The 25,352-nt window shown below is 34.8% G+C and overlaps 2 protein-coding genes across 3 annotated transcripts in view; both read left to right on the forward strand.

Annotated features, from left to right (window-relative positions):
* LOC132727012 (baculoviral IAP repeat-containing protein 3-like) overlaps positions 1 to 25,352 on the forward strand; it is a 44,031-nt gene that overhangs the window by 12,998 nt on the left and 5,681 nt on the right. Inside the window, exon 3 of the mRNA XM_060712424.1 lies at positions 20,039 to 20,190. Coding sequence (XP_060568407.1) covers positions 20,039 to 20,190 — 152 coding nt within the window. The remainder of the gene's footprint in view (positions 1 to 20,038; positions 20,191 to 25,352) is intronic.
* On the forward strand, positions 6,321 to 9,812 carry LOC132727011 (putative uncharacterized protein DDB_G0274435). 2 transcript variants are annotated; one of them, XM_060712423.1, is made up of 2 exons: positions 6,321 to 6,764; positions 8,570 to 9,812. In XM_060712423.1, exon 2 carries the CDS (start codon positions 8,579 to 8,581, stop codon positions 9,683 to 9,685), a length of 1,107 nt encoding a protein of 368 aa, XP_060568406.1. In that variant the 5' UTR covers positions 6,321 to 6,764; positions 8,570 to 8,578; the 3' UTR covers positions 9,686 to 9,812. The 2 variants fall into 2 exon arrangements, with proteins under 2 accessions (XP_060568406.1, XP_060568405.1); XM_060712422.1 differs by lacking the exon at positions 6,321 to 6,764 and adding an exon at positions 6,772 to 6,997 and having other exon boundaries at positions 8,570 to 9,810.

Genomic DNA, 25,352 nt, shown 5'->3' on the forward strand with positions numbered 1-25,352 from the left:
TTAATTGATGGCGCTTTGTGTGATTATAACTCGTACTTTATTATCTGTTAGCAGTGTTAGCACTGTTAGCAACCCTTTCGGTGCCCCTTTGTTAGCATTTTGTTAGAAACTCACAAGTTTCAAATATTGTTAGCAAACCGTTAGCAAACTGTTAGCAATACGTATATAAAAAGGCAGATTTTTGTTTCAGCAGCGAGGACTCCGCAACTGAGAACCTCAGTATTCATTAGAGTAAAATATTATTTTACATTGAAAAGTAATTTTATTTTATTTTTCAGTACAAAATTTACTTAAAGAAGCTTTAACAAGAATTTAATAATTATTTTATTTTTACATTAGAACTATTGTCAGAAATAAAACTTAAGTCAATATTCTATGCCGTAAAAGTTTTGCAATAGTAATAGCGTATATTTTCTTAGGTGAATTAGAATCTATATATATTAAAATTAATTCTATTTTGTTTAACATTTTCCATTTTAAAGTTTAAGTATTAATATATCTATTACTGTCGATTTATTGTTTATAACACAAGCGCCAGCCCCGATCTGAGTCGTATCTTAATTTTAATTTTGTAAGCACGATCATATATTGAAAATCGAGATATTTCATATTATTGTTGTCGGATTTTACAAATGCGCAAGGTTGATTGTTAAGGGCTTACATAAATAAATTTAAATAGTTAAACTTGAACATTCTGACGATAGTTAAACTTGAACATTCTTACGTTATTTGTTTATTTTACTTATAATTCCATGAAGTTATTTAATTTACTGTGTCCAAAATGTGTCGTCTGATGTCCGTCAGTCCGTTTTTCTGAGTCGCATAATAAAAGCTGAAAGACTCGAAATAAGTACTTGTAAATGAATCTTGCATAGGCTTATTTATTGTAAGTGCTTTATTAATAAGCATTTGTTTGTGATGGCATCCTGTCTGTATGTGTCTGATTATCAAGCATTATTCAAAGTAGGCATATTTAAATAATGCATATATGATATGTACAGCATATGTCTATGACTGTGGTGTGAATTATTTTTATTGCATAAGCAAAATAACACAAGGCTGTTATAAAGCTGACTTATTATTCAAATTTACATTAGATTGCATAGAGAAGCGGCCTTAAGTAATATAAAATATAACTGTCTACAGCAGTTATTAAAGAGCCATCCGCATGGGACGCAACAATATATGTTGTCGGTGGGGGCATCCGTGTCCTTTGGACACAGTTCTAGTTTAATCAACATTAAATCTTTAAATATCGATCTTCAATTTGCCCCCTTTCGAAGATATTTGCTAAAATAATTGTCGATCGGATGAATCTCTTACACACTGTGTGAAGCTGTACTTGATTTTCCTATTCATTCCGCTAAACGCTGCCTATATACATATACGTTTTTTATGCCACCGCAGCATCTGCGATGCGGTGGCATATAGCGATTTACTTGTGTGTTTGTGCGTGTGTTTGTTTGTGTGTGTGTGTTCTATAGATTATATTGTGAACTTAAAAAATCTTCTTGTGAAAAACCACTAGTCCAATTTCAACCAAACTTGGCAGGATTGATCCTTGGGTGAAGGGCTTCCAAAGTTGTTCAAAGAATTTCATTCCATACAGAAGTCTGGTTGCCATGGCAACCAAAAGGAATTATAAGAATAAATAAAAAAAAATCTTCTTGTATAGACTCAAAAGGCCTAGAGCTTAGATATTTTGCATAAGGCATTGTCTGGTAGACCCTGACCCAAGATTGTTCAAATTATAGCCATGGGGTCAAAATCGGCCCTGTCCAGGGGGTCATTGATTTTCATTATATGTACATATAGTAAAAACTTAAAATACCTTCTTGTAAAGACCCAAAAGGCCTAGAGCTTAGATATTTCTGTGATGCGGTGGCATATAGCGATTCACCTGTGTGTTTGTGTGTGTGTTTGTGTGTGTGTTCTATAGATTATATTGTGAACTTAAAAAATCTTCTTGTGAAAAACCACTAGTCCAATTTCAACCAAACTTGGCAGGATTGATCCTTGGGTGAAGGGCTTCCAAATTTTTTCAAAGAATTTCATTCCATGCAGAAATCTGGTTGCCATGGCAACCAAAAGGAATTATAAGAATAAATTTAAAAAATCTTCTTGTAAAGACCCAAAAGGCCTAGAGCTTAAATATTTTGCATAAGGCATTGTCTGGTAGATCTCTACCAAGATTGTTCAAATTTTAGCCCTGGGGTCAAAATTGGCCCCGTCCGTAGGATCATTGATTTTCACTATAATTATGTACATAATTATAGTAAAAACTTAAAATACCTTCTTGTAAAGACCCAAAAAGCCTAGAGCTTAGATATTTTGCATAAGGCATTGTCTGGTAGACCCTGACCCAAGATTGTTCAAATTATAGCCCTGGGGTCAAAATCGGTTTGCCCCGGGGTCATTGATTTTCACTATATGTACATATAGTAAAAACTTAAAATACCTTCTTGTAAAGACCCAAAAGGCCTAGAGCTTAATTTTTTTGCATAAGGCATTGTCTGGTAGACCTCTACCCAGATTGTTCAAATTATAGCCCTGGGGTCAAAATCGGCTCCACCCCGGGGGTTATTGGTTTTCACTATATGTATATAGTAAAATCTTATAATAAAACTTTAAAAAAAATTCTTCTAGCAATTGACAAATGCTAGAGGTTAGATATTTTGCATGAAACATTGTGTAGTGAACCTCTCGCAAGATTGTTCAAATGATAGCCCTTGCTCCCGCCCCAGGGGTCATTAATTTTCAATATATACATATAGTAAAAAATAAAAAATCTTATTGTCTGAAGGAAATTAAGGCTTTGAGCTTTAATATTTGTTAAATGATATCATCTAAAGGTACTCTACCAAAGTTGTTCAAATTTTGCCTTTAGTGTCAAAATTAGCCTCGCCCGGGGGCCGTAGGTTTTCTTTATATGTATAATTAGTAAAAACTTAAAAAATCTTCTTCTGTGAATTGTCAAAGGCTAGAGGTTAAATATATGGCATGAGACTTTGCGAAGAGAACCTCTACCAAGATTGTTCAAATTATAGCCCTGGGGTCAAAATTGGTTGCGCCTTGGGGGTCATTGATTTTCATTATGTACATATAGTAAAAAAATAAAAAATATTTTTGTCTGAAGGTACATGGCATAGAGCTTTGATGTTTGCTATATAGTATCATCTATTGGTCCTCAGTACCAAAGTTGTTCAAATTTTTCCCCTGGTGTCAAAATTGGCCCTGCCTGGGGGCAGTGATTCTCATTATGTACACATAGCAAAAACAGAAAATAAAACAAATGTTTTCTGAATGGGAGAAAGCTACAGCTGAGAAATTTGACTTCAAATGTTGTTTGGTGGACCTGTATCAAGATTGTTTTGAATTAAACCCTTGGGTCAAAATTTTGCCTTGCCCAAGGGGACAGTGACCTACTTTCTTGTCCTTTGATGTACAGCAATGAAATTTTGACCATGTGCACAGTTTTAGTTGTAAAATTGAACAAGATTTTGATGATGCCACCTACTTTCTTGTCCTTTGATGTACAGCCATGAAATTTGAACCATGTGCACAGATTAAGATGTAAAGTGAACTTTGATATCAGCTGAACTAGATTTTGACTAACTGCGTTGTCCTTATGTAGTCATGAAATTTAGGCTTTGTAAAATATGACCTTCATCAACAAATTCACTTGACTCAAGTGCATAGATATATTCCTACCCTGATCTTTTATTGGATTAACAATAGATTTAACCACTAATCTGATAATAAGAATTAGATGGGTCAGGGATCTATGCATTATGACAATCTTCAGTTGTATAGAAACAAAAAAAATCTGTTCCTACACTACTATTTAGTGTTGTATTAATGCTGTGGCATAGCATTTTTCTCAAATGCAATCTTGTTTACAAATATAAACTTTTGATCTTCAGAGTGGACTTATTTAACTACAATAAATTTGATTTGGTATAAAAGTGAGAAAAAAACATAACGATTTCCACGTGTTGATGCATTATAATTTTATTGTTTCATAATAAATATTAACAACAAAACAATAGTTATACTATGTAGTTCAGAGTTTGTTTTGAATAATAACTATAAACTTTGAAAGTCTCTTGAAGATTCAAAATATCAGCAAGCATTAAATGACTAATCTGTAAAGAAATTAATTGCAACGCGCTTTCGGACTTTACAGGCTTTGGAGTCCATGGACTCTATGTTTTAAAGTCCTAGTGAGAACCCTGCATGTACACATGTGTTATTGACCTCAATAAATGTAAGTGAAAATGGAACAATAATTATGGTAATTATCCATGTTGCTAGAAATACTTAATTATCTTTATCATATTGTTAACTAAGCAAGAAGCTTAAAATTTAAAAATTACCTAACCTTACAATAGTTATCTATTTAAACTTGAAAATCTACTCAAAATGACTTCCCAAACAGTAATTTTTGAAACATGAAAATGATTTATGTAGAAAAATAACACAAGAAAAAACTGATTTTAAAAAAGAAAAATACTTTTAAGATCTATTCTTAAGGTTAGCGACATAATTTAAAGGCCATCATGGCCCCCATCTTGGCCCTCTTGTTTTCAATCAGGTATGTTTGATAAAATTCAAAAGCATCAAATATGCTGTGCATGTTGACAATCATATATTAATTGGGTCATGGATCAGTTCTTGTTTTTATGCCCCCGGGCATATAGTAATTGAACTGTCCGTCTGTCTGTACGAGGTTAACCTAGAACGGCAAGTTGGATTTTTCTTAAGTTCTACCTGTACCAATGGCTTCTTAGTTTACACACTTACTAATCAGTACAAAGTACATTATCTGGTCAAGTTACATAACTATGGCTTCCATATTTACCAAGTTATTGCCCTTTTCAGCACTTAAAAAATGAATAATGGTTAACCTAAAACAGCAAGTTGGAAATATCTTAAGTTCTATCTATACTAATGGCTTCATAATTTCCACACTTACTTATCAATACAAAGTACATGATATTGCCAAGTTATATAACTGTGTCATCCATATTTCCCAGTCATTTCCCTTTTTTCACTTTGAAAATAGGGCCTTGTCTGGTTAACCTATTCCGGCAAGTTAGATTTATCGTAAATTTCTCTTAATTGCTTAATTTATTTAATGATATCTTGCATATTTGGTAGGTGGATACCTTTAATGGTCCGGAGAAAGTGGTCTCTTGGGTCAAGGTCAAGGTCACTGGTTTAGAAAATAAATTTAAACATTTTTGCTGATACAGCCTTTATTTTTATGCTCTTCGGGGGAGCATATAGTCGCCGCCTTGTCCGTCCGTCCGTCCCCTTTTCTTGTCCGGGACATAACTTTGAAACAACAAGAGGTATCAACATGAAACTTTGTAGGTAGATAGATCTCATTGAGTAGGTGTGCAGTGCACAAGAACCGTAACTCTGCCTTGCCTAATTTTTGAATTATTCTCCTTTGTGATCAAGGTCAAGGTCACTGTTACTCAAAATAGAAATTCAGTTTCCGCTCAATAACTTAAGTTTGCTTTGGCCTATTGACACCAAACTTGGTGAATGGATAGCTTATATCAAGAGGCAGCTTGGGATTGCTACCCAGGTGTCTGTGATCAAGGTCAAGGTCACTGTTACTCAAAATAGAAATTCAGTTTCCGCTCAATAACTTAAGTTTGCTTTGGCCTATTGACACCAAACTTGGTGAATGGATAGCTTATATCAAGAGGCAGCTTGGGATTGCTACCCAGGTGTCTGTGATCAGGGTCAAGGTCACTGTTACTACAATAGAAATTCAGTTTCCGCTCAATAATGAGTTTGCTTTGGCCTATTGACACCAAACTTGGTGTATGGATAGCTTATATCAAGAGGCAGCTTGGGATTGCTACCCAGGTGTCTGTGATCAAGGTCAAGGTCACTGTTACTAAAAATGGGCAGGCAGGCGGGCAGCGTCAACTTTTGGTTTCCACTCAATAACTTAAGTTTGCTTTGGCCTATTGGCACCAAACTTGGTGTGTAGGTAGCCTATATCAAGAGGCAGCTTGGGATTGCTACCCAGGTGTCTGTGATCAAGGTCAAGGTCACTGTTACTGAAAATAGAAATTCAGTTTCCGCTCAATAACTTGAGTTTGCTTTGGCCTATTGACACCAAACTTGGTGAATGGATAGCTTATATCAAGAGGCAGTTTGGGATTGCTACCCAGGTGTCTGTGATCAAGGTCAAGGTCACTGTTACTAAAAATAGAAATTCAGTTTCTGCTCAATAAGTTGAGTTTGCTTTGGCCTATTGACACCAAACTTGGTGTATTGATAGCTTATATCAAGAGTAGAAACCCCAGATAAACCGATAATCTGATTAGAATTAGCGTGACTGGTAGGGGGTCACTGGCTTTGATCAAATCTCCTATAAACTTATTAATTTTGTATTTTAATGAAACTTATATATAATTAAAGAAAATAAAATTTTGCTTAAAATGGTTTTTGAATCGTGAAAATATATTCATAAATAAGAAAAATATCGCCAGTTAAACTTCAATGTGTATGTACTTTTCCGCTCCCGCTGCGAGGTCGGTATCTCGGACGCGGTCTTGTAAACATATGCTTGTTTATAAATAGATGCGATCATGTGATAATGTCGTGTAAAAATATCATCACGTGATCTAATTTAAATAAATATAGTTCTTCCGGTTCGTTTTTGAATCATTTTTCTGTCGCCATTTTTTCCGAAGATATCGTTCTCCAAAGTCAAGCGCTTGTTGTTACGTCAATATTAGGTAATGTACATCGATTCAAATATGTTTAAAAACTTCAAATTTAGACAATTCTTTTGATGTATGAATTTTAAAAATGCGTGGGAAAATGCCCGTCGCATGTTAATTTGAAGTTGAAAGGTCACGCACCTGAGCGCGTGATCAGAGGTGAAAGGTCGCCGCCATTTTGATGATATTGATAAGGCGAAAACAATCGAGAACAAATCCCATATATAGCCTTACAAAACCGATATTAGGTACAAATAATGGTTGTTATTCTTTTTAAACAATATATTTAATCATTCTAAATATGTTTTTATATACTGCAAAGTATTTAAAAGAAAATATGCCCGTTTTAAAAATTGACCTAGATTGACCCGAAACGTGAACATGTATTTTTTTTTGTAAACAAAAAAAATAATACAAACATTGTCATTTATTAATCGGTTTTACTGTTTGAAATTTATAATTTAATACCAGAAAAAACGTAGGAATATATTTAAATTAGGATTTGAAACTTGAGTTTCTTAAAAGAATGAACATTTTAGTCATTTATCAGTACATGTATATAGGATAATTGAATAGAGGACACTGCTGGAAATTTGTTGTTTTGGGTTTTTAGCTCGACTTTTCTATGAAAAGGGGAGCTATCCTACTCGCCCCGGCGTCGGCGTCGGCGTTGGCGTCACACCTTGGTTAAGTTTTTCGTACCACCCCACTTTATTTCAGAAGTATTACAAGTATGGCTTTGAAACTTACCATACTTGTTCACCATCATAACCTCCATCTACAGACAAGAGTACATAACTCTGTCAAGGTTTTTGACAGAATTATGGCCCTTTTTTGACTTAGAAAGTGTATTGAGCTTGGTTAAGTTTTTTGTACCACCTCACTTTATTTCAAAACCATTGGAGGTATTGCTTTGAAACTGACCATACTTGTTTACCATCACGACCTTCATCAACAGACAAGAGGACATAACTCTGTCAAGGTTTTTGACAGAATTATGCCCCTTTTTGACTTAGAAAATACATTGAATATGGGTAAAATCCACTTATTGCCTTAACCCTTTGAGATATTGCTTTGAAACTTTTAATGCTATTTCACATCATTACCCCATCTGTACGCAAGAGAAGGTAACTCTGTCAAGGATTTGTTTTAAAAATTAAGGCCTTTTATCGACTTAGAATCTTGGTTAAGTTTTTAGTACCAGTCCACTTTTTGACTGAACTGTTTGAGATATTAATTTGAAAGTTGGAATACTTGTTTACAATCATGATTCCCAAACATGTCCAGGAGAAGGTAATTCTGTCAAAGATTTTATTTGAATTATGGCCCTTAACTGTCAATGTTTTGTATTATAGGCAAGCACTAAAAAACTTAAAAAATCTAAAAAAATTCATTCCTATCCACTTGTTCACTTTACCATAAATTATGTCATATAAACATTGCTGTAATATTCAAGGGTATCAAACAACTAGTTCACTTTAAAAATACAGAGATTCTTGTATTGCCTTTTACTGCAAAAACTTTTTTTATTGGCAAGCAATAAAAAAGTCGAGCGCGCTGTCTTACGGACAGCTCTTGTTAATATCCAAATCAGCTACTGATGACCTAGACAACAAAGATATAAATAAACACATTAAGTAAGATATAAAATGAATGTTTTTTTCAAATAAACAATATAATAAAACATTAAAATAATGCAAGCACTATTTGCCCTGAAGTGAAGATATTTCTTTCATATGAAAATTAAGGTAGTAGATTTATAGCTTTATAAACTGAAAATGTAATGGTAAAATATTTGAATATGATTTCATTTATTTCAGGGAAATGATATGGATTCCAAGACTTCCCAAGAAGATTCAGAAGGGTCATACCTTGGCCCCTTTTGTCGAGCCATCAACCTATCTGTGAAAGACCTAGACACAAAAACAATCACCAGCATCCAAAATGGAACTCTTAGTGTAGGCGTGGTGATAGAGTTGTCTAAATACATACAAAAACAGAGATTGACTCAGTCCAGACTGATTGAATATGTAGTTTTACTACAACCTAACCTTAAGATGCAGAATGCAAATACCCTAAAGACTCGTATTAACAGAATATTGGAAACCCAGAAAAAGTTTGAGAAAAAGACAAAAGTGCCAAAATATAAGACAATTCAAGACTTCCACAGTGATTTGTTAACACTGACTGTAAATAACAAGTCTAAAACAACACAAATTGATGCCAACTTTCCCAAAGCCAATGACTCAGAATCAGATTCTGTGATGAATGAGACCTGTCCCAAGTCACCTATACAGATGTCACCAGCAAATGAAACTTTTCCCAGTCCCACGTCCCCTATCAAACAGAAATCGTCCCCTATCAAACAGAAATTGCCAGCAAAAATGAAAACATGTCAAAATGAGGATGCCAAAAAAGAAAACAATCTGCAGTACAGAATATTGGTGAAACAAAACACACTTGAAAAGCTCACAAAACTAACTGAATCTGAAAAGCAAAATGTGGAACGTCTACAGAGTATCAAAGGTCACTTTTCTGTACGCAATGTAACTAAACGTGATGAGTGCGCCGCAAAAACACGAAAACAATTGCGTGAAACCAAGCATGCATTACTCAAAAGCAAGAATGAAGGTGAGCTGTTAAAAAGTGCTAATTCAGAGTTGCGTGCAGAACTTGAAGACTTGAAAATCTTACATGAGAAAATAAAAGCAGAAAACCAAATATTGTATGAAGAACAAAAGAAGAAAATAAATGCCCAAAAACTAAATAGTTATTACAGGACTACACTTAAGAAAATGAGAGAAGGTGATGAAAAAAGAAATGAAACTAATGACAACCTGACAAAAGACTATAATCGTGATGACAGAGACTACACACTTCAGAAAGCTTTGGCATCAGTCGAGATGGTACTTCAAGACAAAAAAAGAAAATATTAGACACTTCTATAACATTAGACAATGGTGAAATTGTTAGCCTTGGATTCAAACGAGTTGTATCAGAAACTGCTGAAAAAATCAACCTTGTCACAAAGACTCATTTAACCGAGCTAGCCAAATGTCATTCTGATTCCACTCCAAAATCGGAAAAAAGCAGCGAAAATGAAAGTACAGACTTTATAAGAGAATCACTTGAAAAGCTTGCATTCACAATGAGCGACTGCGCAGCTAATGAAAAAATGTGCTGACAAATTTTTGAATGAATGGCGAGACCAAGAACTTGAAACATGTTCAAATGAGGGCACAAAAAACTACAGTTTTGCAATTCCACTGCATGGCCCATGTCCTACTTGGCTTTCATCGGTATTATGTGATGACCTGAAAAAAGAAGAAAAAAACAATTAGTGATGAACCAATTGGCAGAGATCAGCTACCATATTTTCAAAAACTGGTCCAAGAAACAAACTGTTGCAGAAAGGGTAGCATATACTACTTCCGGCATATTTGGTCCCGCAGGTGATCATCTGGGTTTGCGCGATAAATGGGAGTCATTCTGTGCAAACAAGGGTCTTCGGTCTTTGATTGGAAACTACCGAGACAATAGATTCAATGGACTTTTCCAAACCTCAGCAGAGATTCTCCTCCATCTCAGTGACTTTTTAGAGGTCATCAAAAATGTCCCTTGTCCAAACAAAAAAATCAAAGCAGTTGAAGCAGACCTTCAATCACCAATTGTCCAAACAATGCTTTCAGCATGAACAGCTATGTATGTGAAGGTTACAGGACCATACTGGTGGTTAGTTACCTCTGGCTCAGTAAAATATTTGGAGTTGTTTCCTTATATCAACAGTTTGTGGGTTTTCTTAGACGAATGTGAAAAAGAACCAATTACAATGATCGAAAAGGAATGGTTGCCTAATGCCTATGTTCCTCATGTTGACAAATATCAAAAGTGTGTGGAAGAAAGACAAAATGAACTGTCAAACAGGCTGACATCCATACTATGTGGTTCAATGAAAAGAACTGTAGAAAAACAGCAGACTTTCTTGAAGGTGGCCGTTATGCAGAAACCCTATCAAAATCTGACCTCCAAAGAACACAATATGCCCATGTTACAAATTTAGGATGTGAACACCATTTTGGTGACTTAGACAGTTCACAACGAAGACGCCCAAATGCATCCTTCCTCCATCATTCAAGTGTACAACTGATAAAAAGAAATAGACGCCAGTTGTTCAAATGACTTGAAAAAAAACATGAAAGTGAAAAAAATGATTTATTGAAAGCTGCTCGCAAAGGTGGAAGGAACCTCAGGGAAATTCACACAGCTGAGGAGACTTCGGTACGACGAGAGCTGTTCGAATCGATGACCCAAAAACCTAAACCAAAACGACGCAAAGTTGTGTGTACACCACAACCTGATGTTCCTACTACTACGGTTGACCAATTTGATTTCCGTCTTGGCGATTATGTAGCTATCGCATACCAGGATGCCTGGTATCCTGGTTGTGTAGAAAAGGTTGAGAAGGATGTAGCCACCGTTAACTTCATGGCCCCATGTCGCATGGCTGGAGTGTTTACTTGGCCAGCTAGAAAGGACACCCCGGAAGTCAACAGGACATTCATTTTGTGTTGCGGATTAGTCCCAGAAGCCAGAAATTCGGGAAGACAGTGGTTTTTGCGACGGACGCACCCTCAGGTGCGTTCAGAGCTAAGTTATCTACACATGGGATTTCGTCGGCTACAATCGCGCAAGGTGTTCTCAACCGATTAACAGCCCAAGAAATAGTACATGAATTTGATCCTTTAAAACTCCCATATTTTGTCGGGATATCTAAATATCTTCCATATTTAGCCTTTTCAGTTTCAAATTAAGTTATCCAAGTTAAAATGTGAACGTATATGAATGATAAAAACGTTGTAGTCCCGTAGTATTATTGCGCAATATGCAAATTACTGCCGAAACGATTTACCGCTGTCGAAAAAGTAGGACAGCAAATTATACTATAATAAAGGTGTAAGCTCTGAGTAAGTTCGTGACTCTAGAATAACTTGCGCATTAATAAAAGAAGAACTATTTTCGTGACTCATACCGCGGGTTTAGCTGAATATGCAGCAGTTATTAATAAATTAGATACAGTACAATGGTTAGTATAAATATCTATTTTTGAAAATGCATGTAACAAGAGAGTTTTTCACGACTTTACAACCATGTAGTCTTTCATGGTAATCTTTATTGAAGGAAGTTATAATATCAGTTCTACTTCCGATTATTGTGGTTTGTTTACATATTTTTCTAGGTCACGATATGAGTTAACCATGGCTATTCTAAAAATAGATTCTTCTTCACCTGTGCTGATTTTTGGACAGGCGATTAGAGATGTAATAAACCAGCGGATTACATGCAATACTTTTAGAAATTCTATACAATTGTAAGAAGCAAACAAGTTGAAAATGGAATTTAGTGTGAAATTAAAAAGGACAACTAACCACTGTAGTGCTTAAGTGACATTTAAATTAAAATAAAAACGATGTGCTCTTGCCTCTTGTTAATAAAAAAAATATAAAAAATACACTATTAATTGCTGATGATTTTAACCATAAATATTTTTAATGAGACATATCCAAGAGAAATAAAAATACAAATGACTTATATTTTATTGTCTATATGCCCACTATGATAACACGAAGCAATTCTAAATAGCATTCTCACATGTATAATGTATTATGCTTGAAGTTTATTTGCATGGTTTTATTTTAGAAATATTTCGTTGACAGTTTTTTCTTCTATTTACATATCATTTCTTGGAATAAATCGATAAGGACACTGATTTACAAGTTTGACCAGAGTTTTTAGGCATAAATTTCATTCTGTATTTAAATGCTTGAAAGTCTGAATTATATCAGTTTGGGACACAAAATATATTGCTCTACAAATTCGAACTTGTATGGAACAAATTTTCTCTGTTATATATTTTGTGTTTTGTTTTTGTTGTTTTTTTTCTAAAAAAAGCCTTAATGTCTCTCCAGTTGCATGTCCATCGCATTCAGTGCTGCAGCACTTTGATTTAAGGAACACCGTGACCTTGAAATAAAGTATTTAGGTTTTAAGGATCAGTTTTTTTAACTGAAATTGAAATAAACATTATGTCTTGGTAACATTTGTTATGACTACTACAAAATCAAGAAAACTGTGATGTTTTGACTGGACTTGTATATTTTGTTCACATGGACTTGTTTATTTTGAAAATGAAACAATCAATTAGTCAATAGTTCTTAAAATATTTCAAGATGAGAGATTGAAAACTGCTGCCATCTTAGCCAACTGTGAATTGTTTATTGTTATTTATAACTGTTATAATGTATTTAATTTAATTTATTTTATTTTATTATCTTGTAGCATATTCTTAAAAAGAAAATCATGATGAAATACGGGTTTTACCATTTGAATAAATTTTGAAAAAAAATGTTGGATTTTGTGTGTGTGAAAATAAGGTGTTTTAAGGTCAGGATGAAAAGACACCAAAAAATAGACTTCAAAAATGAAAAGAGCAGGAAAAAATACAAAAGATGACCAAGTTTCATGCAGATATCTAAATTTTTGAAAAAATTATGAAAAAAAAAAACTAAGTAAAACTCAAAATCGAGTTCCGCGTTCCGCGAATCGAACTATATAAACAAATCAGAGTAAAAATTCTAAAAAGTCGACAAAACTTTATGACTTTAAAAGATCATAACTTTTTTATTAGTAGAGATAAATTGAAAATTCAAACTGTTCTGTAATGGTCTCACTTAGATCTTTAATGTTAACATAGTTGCATACTATTATATATATATTACTTTAATAAATGGTCTGGGGTTGCTATCAAGAGGCAGCTTGGGATTGCTACCGAGGTATCTGTGATCAAGGTCACTGTTACTAAAAATAGAAATTCAGTTTCTGCTCAATAAATTAAGTTTGCTTTGACCTATTGACACTAAACTTGGTGTATGGATAGCTTATATCAAGAAGCAGCTTGGGATTGCTACCCAGGTGTCTGTGATCAAGGTCAAGGTCGCTGTTACTAAAAATAAAAATTCAGTTTCTTCTCAATAACTTGAGTTTCCTTTGGCCTATTGACACCAAACTTGGTGTATGGATAGCTTATATCAAGGTCACTGTTACTAAAAATAGAAATACAGTTTCCGCTAAATAACTTGTGTTTGCTTTGGCTTATTGACACCAAACTTGGTTTACGGATAGCTTATATTAAGAGGCAGCTTGGGATTGCTACCCAGGTGTCTGTGATCAAGGTCAAGGTCACTGTTACTAAAAATGGGCAGGCGGGCGGCGGCTTCAACTTTTGGTTTCTGCTCAATAACTTAAGTTTGCTTTGGCCTATTGGCACCAAACTTGGTGTGTAGGTAGCCTATATCAAGAGGCAGCTTGGGATTGCTACCCAGGTGTCTGTGATCAAGGTCTAGGTCACTGTTACTGAAAAAAGAAATTCAGTTTCCGCACAATAACTTGAGTTTGCTTTGGCCTATCGACACCAAGCTTGGTGAATGTATAGCTTATATCAAGAGGTAGCTTGGGATTGCTACCCAGGTGTCTGTGATCAAGGTCAAGGTCACTGTTACTAAAAATAGAAATTCAGTTTCCACTCAATAAGTTGAGTTTGCTTTTGCCTATTGACACCAAATTTGGTGTATGGATAGCTAATATCAAATGGCAGATTGGGATTGCTACCCAGGTGTCTCTGATCAAGGTCAAGGTCACTGTTACTAAAAAAAGAAATTCAGTTTCAGCACACTAACTTGAGTTTGCTATTGCTTATTGACACCAAACTTGATCAAGAGGCAGCTTGGAATTGCTACCCAGGTGTCTGTGATCAAGGTGACTGTAACTAAAAATAGAAATTCAGTTTCTTCTCAATAACTTGAGTTTCCTTTGGCCTATTGACACCAAACTTGGTGTATGAATAGCTTATATCAAGAGGCAGCTTAGGTTTGCTATCCAGGTGTCTGTGATCAAGGTCAAGGTCATTGTTACTAAAAATAGAAATTCAGTTTCCGCTCAATAACTTGAGTTTGCTTTGGCCTAATGACACCTAACTTGATGCATGGATAGCATATATCAAGAGGCAGCTTGGGATTGCTACCCAGGTGTCTGTTATCAAGGTCAAGGTCACTGTTACTAAAAGTAGAAATTCAGTTTCTGCTCAATAACTTGAGTTTGCTTTGGCCTATTGACACCAAACAAATTTAACTTGGTGAATGGATAGCTTATATCAAGAGGCAGATTTAGTTTTCATGTCATAACTTGAGTTTGCTTTGACCTTTTGACACCAAACTTGCTGACTGGCAGCTTTGGATTGCCACTTAAATATCTGGGAGCAAGTTCAAGGTCAATTGCTTACAATAGAATTTTCAACTTCTTCTCAATAACTTCAGTGCACTTTGACCTATTGATTGCTGTCACATCAAAACTTGGTCGTTGAAAACCTGGTTTTCGTCGCATTGTGGCGCTTCTTGTTACACTTTGAACTTTGTCCGGGACATAACTCTAAAAGTATAAGAGGTATCAACATGAAACTTTGTAGGTAGATAGAGCTCATTGAGTAGGTGTGCAGTGCACAAGAACCGTAACTCTGCATTGTCTAATTTTTGAATTATCCCCCTTTGTTTATTTTACACTTTGAAATTTGTCTGGGACATAACTCTAAAACCATAAGAGGTATCAACATGAAACTTTGTAGGTAGATAGATCTCATTGAGTAGGTGTGCAGTGAACAAGAACCGTAACTCTGTCTTGTCTAATTTTTGAATTATCCCCCTTTGTTTATTTTACACTTTGAACTTTGTCCAGGACATTACTCTAAAACTATAATAAGTATCAACATGAAACTTTGTAGGTAGATAGATCTCATTGAGTAGGTGTGCAGTGAACAAGAACCTTAACTCTGCCTTGCCTAATTTTTTAATTATCCCCCTGTGTTTATTTTGACACTTTGAACTTTGTCCGGGACATAACTCTAAATGTATAAAAGATATCAACATGAAACTTTGTAGGTAGATAGATCTCATTGAGTAAGTTTGCAGTACACAAGAACTGTAACACTATCTTGCCTACTTTTGGAGTTATTGCCCTTTGTTCATTTTGACACTTTGAACTTTGTCCGGGACATTACTCTAAAATTATAAGAAGATATTCAACATGAAACTTTGTAGATAGATAGGTCTCATAGGGTGGAAGTGCAGTGCTTAAGAATCATTACTCTGCCTTGCCTTATTTTGAAGTAATTTGCCCTTTGTTTTTATTTTTACTTTTTGACTTTTGTCCGTGACATAACTTTAAAAACTACTTAGAGATATCAAAATGAAACTTTTATAGGTAGCTAGATAATAATTGGATAGAACTGCAATGCTTAAAGAACCTAAACAAAGCCTTGTCTAATTTTGGAGTTATTGCCCTTTGTTCATTTTTACACTTTGAATTTTACCCGTGACATAACTCTGATATCATCAGGAAACTTTATAGATTGATAGATCTCATTGAATAGAAGTGCAGTGCAAAAAAAACATAACTCCACTTTGCCTAATTTTGGAGTTTTCTGCCCTTTGTTCATTTTTAGCTCACCTGACCACGAAGTGGTCATGGTAAGGTATAGTGATGGGGCTATGTCCGGCGTCCGTCGTTGTGCGTCGTTCGTCGTCAACAATTGGGTTGTTAACAGTCTAGCAGTCACAGTTTTGATTGGATCATTATCAAACTTTGTCAGAATGTTTGTCTCAATGAAATACAGATCGAGTTCGAAGATGGGTTATCTCGGGTCAAAAACTAGGTCACAGGAGCTAAAAATAGAAAAAGCTTGTTAACACTCTAGAGGCTGCAGTTTTCTTCCAAATATTCTGGAAAATTTGTCAGGAAGGTTGTTTTTAAATAATATCTAGGTCAAAGTTCGAAGATAGGTCATCTCGGGTCAAAAACTAGGTCACAGGAGCTAAAAAAATAGAAAAAGCTTGTTAACACTCTAGTGGCTGCAGTTTTCATCCAAATATTCTAGAAATTTGTCAGGAAGGTTGTTTTGATGATATCTAGGTCAAGTTCGAAGATGGGTCATCTCCGGTCAAAAACTAGGTCACAGGAGCTAAAAATAGAAAAAGCTTGTTAACACTCTAGTGGCTGCAGTTATCATCCAAATATTCTGGAAATTTGTCAGGAAAGTTGTTTTGATGATTCTAGGTCAAGTTTGAAGATGGGTCATCTCCGGTCAAAAACTAGGTCACAGGAGCTAAAAATGGAAAAATCTTGTTAACACTCTAGTGGCTGCAGTTTTCATCCAAATATTCTGGGAATTTGTCAGGAAGGTTGTTTTGATGATTTCTAGGTCAAGTTCGAAGATGGGTCATCTCCGGTCTAAATCTAGGTCACAGGAGCTAAAAATAGAAAAAGCTTGTTAACACTGTAGTGGCTGCAGTTATCATCCAAATATTCTGGAAATTTGTCAGGAAAGTTGTTTTGATGATTTCTAGGTCAAGTTTGAAGATGGGTCATCTCGGGTCAAAAACTAGGTCACAGGAACTAAAAATAGAAAAATCTTGTTAACACTCTAGAGGCTGCAGTTTTCTTCCAAACATTCTGGAAATTTGTCAGGAAGGTTGTTTTAATAATTTCTAGGTCAAGTTCGAAGATGGGTCATCTCAGGTCAAAAACTAGGTCACAGGAGCTAAAAATAGAAAAAGCTTGTTAACACTCTAGTGGCTGCAGTTTTCATCTAAATATTCTGGAAATTTGTCAGGAAGGTTGTTTTGATGATTTCTAGGTCAAGTTCGAAGATGGGTCATCTGAGGTCAAAAACTAGGTCACAGGAGCTAAAAATAGAAAAAGCTTGTTTAAACTCTAGTGGCTGCAGTTTTCATCTAAATATTTTGGAAATTTGTCAAGAAGGTTGTTTTGATGATTTCTAGGTCAAGTTCAAAGATGGGTTATCTCCGGTCAAAAACTAGGTCACAGGAGTTTAAAATAGAAAAAGCTTGTAAACACTCTAGTGGCTGCAGTATTGAGTCAAATAGTCTGGAAATTTGTCAGGAAGGTTGTTTTGATGATTTCTGGGTAAGTTCGAAGATGGGTCATCTTAGGTCAAAAACTCGGTCACAGGAGCTAAAAATAGACAAAGCTTGTTTACACTCTAGTGGCTGCAGTTTTGATTCAAATATTCTGGAAATTTGTCAGGAAGGTTATTTTGATGATTTCTGGGTCAAGCGCTAAGATTGGTCATGTCCGGTCAAAAACTAGGTCACAGGAGCTAAAAATAGAAAAATCTTTTTAACACTCTAGTGGCTGCAGTTTTGATCCAAATTTCCTGGAAATTGGTCAGGAAGGTTGTTTTGATGATTTCTAGGTCAAGTTTGAATATGGGTCGTGTCCGGTCAAAAATTAGGTCACATTGCCCAAATATGGAAAAATCTTTATAACACACTAGAGGTCACATGTTTGACTCAGTTGTCATCAAACTTGACCATGATGCTTGTTTAAGACATTGCTTGGATGCGGTTGTGTCAGGTGAGCGATCCAGGGCCATCATGGCCCTCTTGTTTTTATACTTTCCTGTGTCCAGAACCTTCTCAGGGAGCATCACCCAGTTCAACCGGTTCTTGTTTGGTTGATGTCTTTCATGTTTAATACAAACATGCCAAGGGAGGTCCTCCTCCTTTTGGTATAGTAAGGGGTCATTTGGGTCAAGGTCAATGTCACCAATGTTAAAAATAGATTTTTACAGGTTTATTAACCATTTTCTAGAGACAGATGTCATTTATAATTGATAGGAACATAAAATTTGATGGAGTTAGTGGTCAGTTGGGTCAAGGTCACCAGTGCTAAAAATAGATTTTTACACTTTTTGCTAATACGGCCTTTATTTATTGACAGATATATTTCATATTTGGTTGGAAGATAACATGCATGGTATTCTTCCTTTGGATGGAGTTAGGGGTCAGTTTGATCAAGGTCATAAATGCTCAAAATAGATTTTAACATTTTTGCCCATACAGCCTTTATTTATTGACAGGTGTATTTCATATTTGGTAGGATGATAACTTGCATGATATTCTATAGGTGTCAGTGGGTCAAGGTCAAGGGTGCCAACTTTAGATTTCTTACATTTATATATTTGATAAAGTTGAATATTTATCACTTCACAAGTCATAGCAATGACTTGGCAACTTATATATTTCACAATTACAAAATGCCATGACTCTGTCAAGCTATATAACTTGTGTTTACAATTTTTTGGCAATGTTTCTGTCCATAACTGAGGGTATGGGTAAAAAAATTTTTTTAAATATTGCTACTGACAAGAATCAGAGCCGGGGGCATTTGTGTTTAACAAACACGTTCTTGTTTTTAATTCATATTGGTCTTTTTCAACATTAAACAACTGTTATATATAAATTGCAGTTAAAATGGAAAAATAAAATGTTTTTGTCGCTTATTGATTATGAAATAATAGGTCACAGTCATGCATGTTAGCCAATGACAAATATAAGTAGTCCCAGCTGCTATTGGAAATTTTTTATTGCAGGGGCTAAGTATTTAATTGTGGCGGAAACCAAAACAAACATGTACCCCAAAAGCAAATTAAAATTATCACATGGAAGACCACTGACCTTGTAAACTGCTTAATTATTATATTCATTAGCTGAACAAACATTGTTTTTAATCACCCTAGCCTGGTTGGTCGCTATTTATGTAAATACTTAAAATAGTAACACCCTAATTTTATGCACGGAACCCCTGGGGAATATAAATTTTCTTAAACTATTACCTTTACATTTTAAAAGTTTCCCCTATCAAATAAATTTGGGGCAAGTAAAAATAAAGTCTACTTCTTTTTCTTCCACATGATCAAGCAACCCACAATTCTCTTTAAACTGAATTAAAAGCATTTTAATTTTTGTTTTTAAAAATCGGGAAAAAAAGGAAAAACGGCGAAAATGTTTACAAAAAAGGGTTAATTTAAAAAATTTAATATATAAAAAAAAAATATTTTAATTTTAAAAATTTTTCAATCTGTAATTGCTTTTAAATTTTGAGCTAAAAACGGTTTTTATCGCCGAATTACCCCAAGTCTCAGATTGGTTTACCGTAACTGGGGAAACCACGCACCTCTAATATATAATACACTCAACCCTTTGTTAACAAGACACCTGTGCAGATGACTAACATCTGAACTTGGTCTTTCAAATAAGGACTTGAAAGAATGATTTGATATGATTGTGTTTTGTGCTTTCTTGAATCAATGCAAATTTATTTATTTCTGAATTTATTTATGTAGCAAATAATTCATAATGACAACAATACTATAATTTTAGATGAAGGAGATCTTGTAAGATGTTTTCAATGTGGAATCGGCCTGAAAGACTTCTGTGAGGAAGATAACCCGTTAAACGAGCATTTGAAACATTCCGGTGACTGCCCGTATTTACTAGAGTATCTGGGAGCGAGCCAGTTAGCTGCTATAAGGGTTAGTATGAAGGAATTGATGTCCCCTTTCTCATGATTTTAAGTATGGAAATATTCTAAAACATTGATCAGTGAAACATAATTTTCTGAGGTTACTAAGACACTTCAAATATACCTGCGTGATACTAGTATATCACATAATATCAGCTTTTGTGAAATGTTTCTTTTATTGTGAGATACATGTAAGTAAATGTCGGTGAACCACTACACTTTTATTTTGACATGCTTTAATTAAATAAGCGAATACAGTGAGATGGTAACTTGTTTAGTTATTAGCTCACCAGAACCGAAGGTTCAGGGTGAGCTATTAGTATCAAAGGGGGATGCTCCAGCGTTGGTCATGTGTAGTCGTGTGTCAACAATCGTCTTCTCCTCTGAAACTGCTGGGCAGATTTACTGTAGCTTCTCGAGACAGTCACACTTGAATTTGAATTTTGAATGTCATTTTAAATGGCCCCTTTAAGGGGTCAACAGCGCTAAAAATAGAAAAACCTTTAAACATCTTCTACTTCAGAACTAATTGATGGATGATCACCAAACTTTGTCTTTTATTAAGTTTGCTAATATTAATTTGATTGGCCCCTTTTAGGGATCTCTAAAGCTAAAAATAGAAATACCTTTAAATGTCTATTTCTACAGAACTAATTGATGGATGATCACCAAACTTTGTCTGTAGCATTCTTAGGTAGTCTTTTATCAAGTATGCTCATATTAATTTGATTGGGGCTGCTAAAGCTAAAAATAGAAATACTTTTTTACATTTATTTCTACAGAACTAATGGATAGATGATCACCAAACTTTGTGTGTAGCATCTTTAGGTAGTATTTTATAAAGTTTGCTCATATTATTTTAATTGGCCCCTTTTAGGGGCCATTAAGTTTAAAGTAGAAATACCTTTAAACGTCTATTTCTATAGAACTAATTGATGGATGATCACCAAACTTTGTCTGTAGAATTCTTGGGTAGTCTTTTTATCATGTTTGCTCATATTAACATGATAATCCCCTTTAAGGGTCCGATAAAGCTAAAAATAGAAATACCTTTAAACATCTATTTCTACAGAACAGTTTGCACATATTATTTTAATTGGCCCCTTTTTAGGGGCCATTAAGTTAAAAGTAGAAATACCTTTAAAACGTCTATTTCTATAGAACTAATTGATGGATGATCAGCAACTTTGTTTGTAGAATTCTTGGGTAGTCTTTTTATCATGTTTGCTCATATTAACATGATAATCCCCTTTAAGGGTACGATAAAGCTAAAAATAGAAATACCTTTAAACATCTATTTCTACAGAACAGTTTGCACATATTATTTTAATTGGCCCCTTTTTAGGGGCCATTAAGTTAAAAGTAGAAATACCTTTAAAACGTCTATTTCTATAGAACTAATTGATGGATGATCAGCAACTTTGTTTGTAGAATTCTTGGGTAGTCTTTTATCATGTTTGCTCATATTAATTTGATTGGTCCCTTTTAAGGGTTCGCTAAAGGTAAAAATAGAAATACCTTTAAACATGTATTTCTACAGAACTAATTGATGGATGATCACCAAACTACATACGTCACTACCAGTCCAATTAATTAAACAATAACCTGAATGGTGGGTTTAAATTTGACCTTATAAATGTGCATGATTTACGTCACAATGCATGAAGTTGCGTTGGAGGAGGGCATAATATGGCTGAGTTTTCATTTGCTCGATACGGAAACATTTATTTTCAACAAACATTTTTAATGAGTTAGACAATTGATACTCAGTAGCTATAATATCTGATATGAGTTATACATGAATACACTAAAATAATGTCATGTGTTAATACGAGGTCACGAAACGTATTTTCCAAAAATTGTCTACCTGAATAGACACACGAGACTTTCCTCTTAAGTACAAATTAATTTAAACATTTCCTACATTCTTAACAAAAATTATGAATTGACTTTGTATTGGTTTTTACTTTTACATGTGCAGTATCTTTTTCGCAAAGACATGGATTTAAATCTGAACTGCATGTATATCCTTTATCAATAAATGCAAATTTAATGTAGGTTGTCATTTTTCGTTTGAAAAACGGGACGTATTATGGGAACGCCCCTGGCGGGCAGGCGGGAGGGCGGCGTCCAATTTTGTCCGGAGCATATCTCCTACATGTATGGAGGGATTTTAATGAAACTTCATAGAAATGTTCACCACTATGAGGAGCAGTGTCTCTAGGTCAAAGGTCAAGGTCACACTTAGAGCTCATTGAAAAATGCTTGTCCGGAGCAAAACTTCCACATGTATAGAGGGATTTATATATTACTTGGCACAAATGTTCACCATTGTGAGGCGGAGTGTCGCGCAAGATTCAGGTCCTTGAGGCCAAGGTCAAGGTCACACATAGAGGTCAAAGTTCAGATTAAAATATGAAATGTGTATATGGACCATTTAGTCATCATTTATTGAGGGATTGTAACACAAATGGTCATTATCAAGACTATGGCTGTGATACATATAATTTAGGTCAATATATACAAGGTCAAGGTCACTAAAGATGATGAAATATCCAGATGTTGTCCGTAGCATATCTCCTACACGCATGGAGGGATTTTAATGAAATTTCATAGAAATGTTCACCATTATGAGAAGCCATGTCACGCACATAAACCAGGTCTCTAGGTCAAAGGTCAAGGTCACACTTAGAGCTCATTCAAAAACGCTTGTCCGGAGAAAAACTTCCACATGCATAGAGGGATTTCAATATAACTTGGCACAAATGTTCACCATTGTGAGGCGGAGTGTCGCGCACAAAATTCAGGTCCCTGCAGCCAAGGTCAAGGTCACACATAGAGGTCAAAGTTTAGATAAAAATATGAAGATGTGTATAGGGACGATTTAATCATCATTTATTGAGGGATTGTAACACAAATGGTCATTATCATGACTACGGCTGTGACACATGTACTTTAGGTCAATATATGCAAGGTCAAGGTCACTAAAGATGGTGAAATATCCAGATTTTGTCTGGAGCATATCTCCTACATGTATAGAAGATTTTTTATAATACTTTATGGAAATGTTCACCACCATGATATGTATTGCTCCATGCATGATCCAGGTCTCCAGGTCAAAGGTCAAGGTCACACTTAGAGCTCATTGAAAAACGCTTGTCCGGAGCAAAACTTCTACATTCATAGGGGGATTTCAATATAACTTGACACAAATGTTAACCATTGTGAGGCTGAGTGTTGCACGCAAAATTCAGATCCCTGCGACCAAAGTCAAGGTTACACATAGAGGTCAAAGTTCAGATAAAAATTTGAAGATGTGTATAGGGACCATTTAGTCATCATTTATTGATGGATTGTAGCACAAATGGTAACTATCATGACTACAGGTGTGACACATTTAATTTAGGTTAATATTTGCAAGGTCAAGGTCACTGGAGATGATTTAATGTCCAGATGTTGTCCGGAGCATATTTTCTACATGCATGGAGGAATTTTAATGTTACTTTATAGAATTGTTCACCACCATGAGACGTAGTGCCCTGCACATGAACCAAGTCTTGAGGTCAAAGGTGAAGGTCACAGTTAGAGCTCATAGAAAAACGCTTGTCTGGAGCAAAACTTCTACATTCATAGAGGGATTTCAATATAATTTGGCACAAATGTTCATCATTGTGAGGCTGAGTGCCGTGCATAAAATTCAGGTCCCTGCGACCAAGGTCAAGGTCACACATCCTTTGCATATCTTCCCTACTGATTTGTTTTAAGGTTTATTTAACAACACAGTGCCATGAATAAAAACTTGCTTGCTAGATAACACTTATCCATAATGCCCCCATCTCCATCTAAAGCTTTCGTATGGCACCCTTGTTATTAATTAATATTCAAAAGCGGCCCACGAAAACGCATGTGCGAATTAATTCAAATGACTATTTTTACAAACGTGGTTCTATGAAGCACTATGAAAAATAGAAGTCGACTATGAATGGTATTCGATAAAGTATCTACTTTTGTTCTTCTATGAAAATTAACGCACAGAATTTTTAAAAAATACAGCATTTCCGTTGGATGACAAATAAAGTTGGACACTAAACACAGAAAAATTTCAATCTTATTTTATAGGAAATGAAGTTGGTATAGTTTTTCACCAGTGTGTACACATTTATATTGTGAAGAGAAACTATATAAAACACAGATATATTTTATCGTAAATCATTATAGAGAATTGTAAAAGATGAAGGCATTATAATTTTTCCTGTTGACACATTAATCAGTGATGATGAAAATTGGTTTTATTGTACACATATAAAATAAACATTTGTATGCGTTGGGAAACGTATAGGTCAAAAACTACATGTATATTAACAGATAACCAATGTCTTATTTTCTTTAAAATCTTTAAAAAAAGAAACTTTATAATTTGTGTTGTTGTCCTAATTAAATCGGTGAAGTCATGAGCAAAGCATCATCATGGAGACCGACATATTTTAAAAAAATGTGCAGATAAAATACAAAACATGATAGAGGTGTAGTATTACATGTACACGTCAAATTTTCAAAACTGTAGATCTTATTTCTTTACAAAATATAAATAGGGATGTTAAACCTTTTCATGTTGACACATTTACCACGGAGCTATCTGCAATAAAGCCTAAAAGGTCTCTGCATTTACCGATAATTGAAATAACGGATATAATTATCTACATGTATATCTAGCTCTATGGCCTATTTCCCACATATGCCAACATCTCTAATGAGCTTCAAAACATAAAAACCTTATATATACCTACAGTATCCTTGTCCTAAATCAGCAACCAAAAAAAGCCAAATAAAGTATAAAAACAAAATACAACGCAGACATGATTCAGCGGTACGTTGTTCAAGAAGATTGTTCACGAGAAACACGACAAATAATCAAGTGGACCTACAAATTACAAAACAAAAATAAATAACAAGACCATTAAAAATGTAGTTTCTTTAATGAAAAAGGGTAATTACTTGAATGAAAAAGGATAATTTTACAATATAATATCCGAAAAAAAAGCGAAAAATAGAAAAACTTTTGAGAGTCATTACCTACTGAAATAATTGATAGATGATCACCAAACTTTATAGCATTCTTAGGTAGTCTTTTATCAAGTTTGCTCATATTAATTTGATTGGCCCCGTTTAAGC

The sequence above is a fragment of the Ruditapes philippinarum genome, unplaced genomic scaffold (genome assembly GCF_026571515.1).
Source record: "Ruditapes philippinarum isolate M1 unplaced genomic scaffold, ASM2657151v2 ctg1995_1_1_1_1, whole genome shotgun sequence".
NCBI lineage: Eukaryota > Metazoa > Mollusca > Bivalvia > Venerida > Veneridae > Ruditapes > Ruditapes philippinarum.

Excerpts from the sequence above, each read along its gene's own strand:
- LOC132727011 (XM_060712423.1), top strand. The coding sequence starts at position 8,579 with ATGGATTCCAAGACTTCCCAAGAAGATTCAGAAGGGTCATACCTTGGC.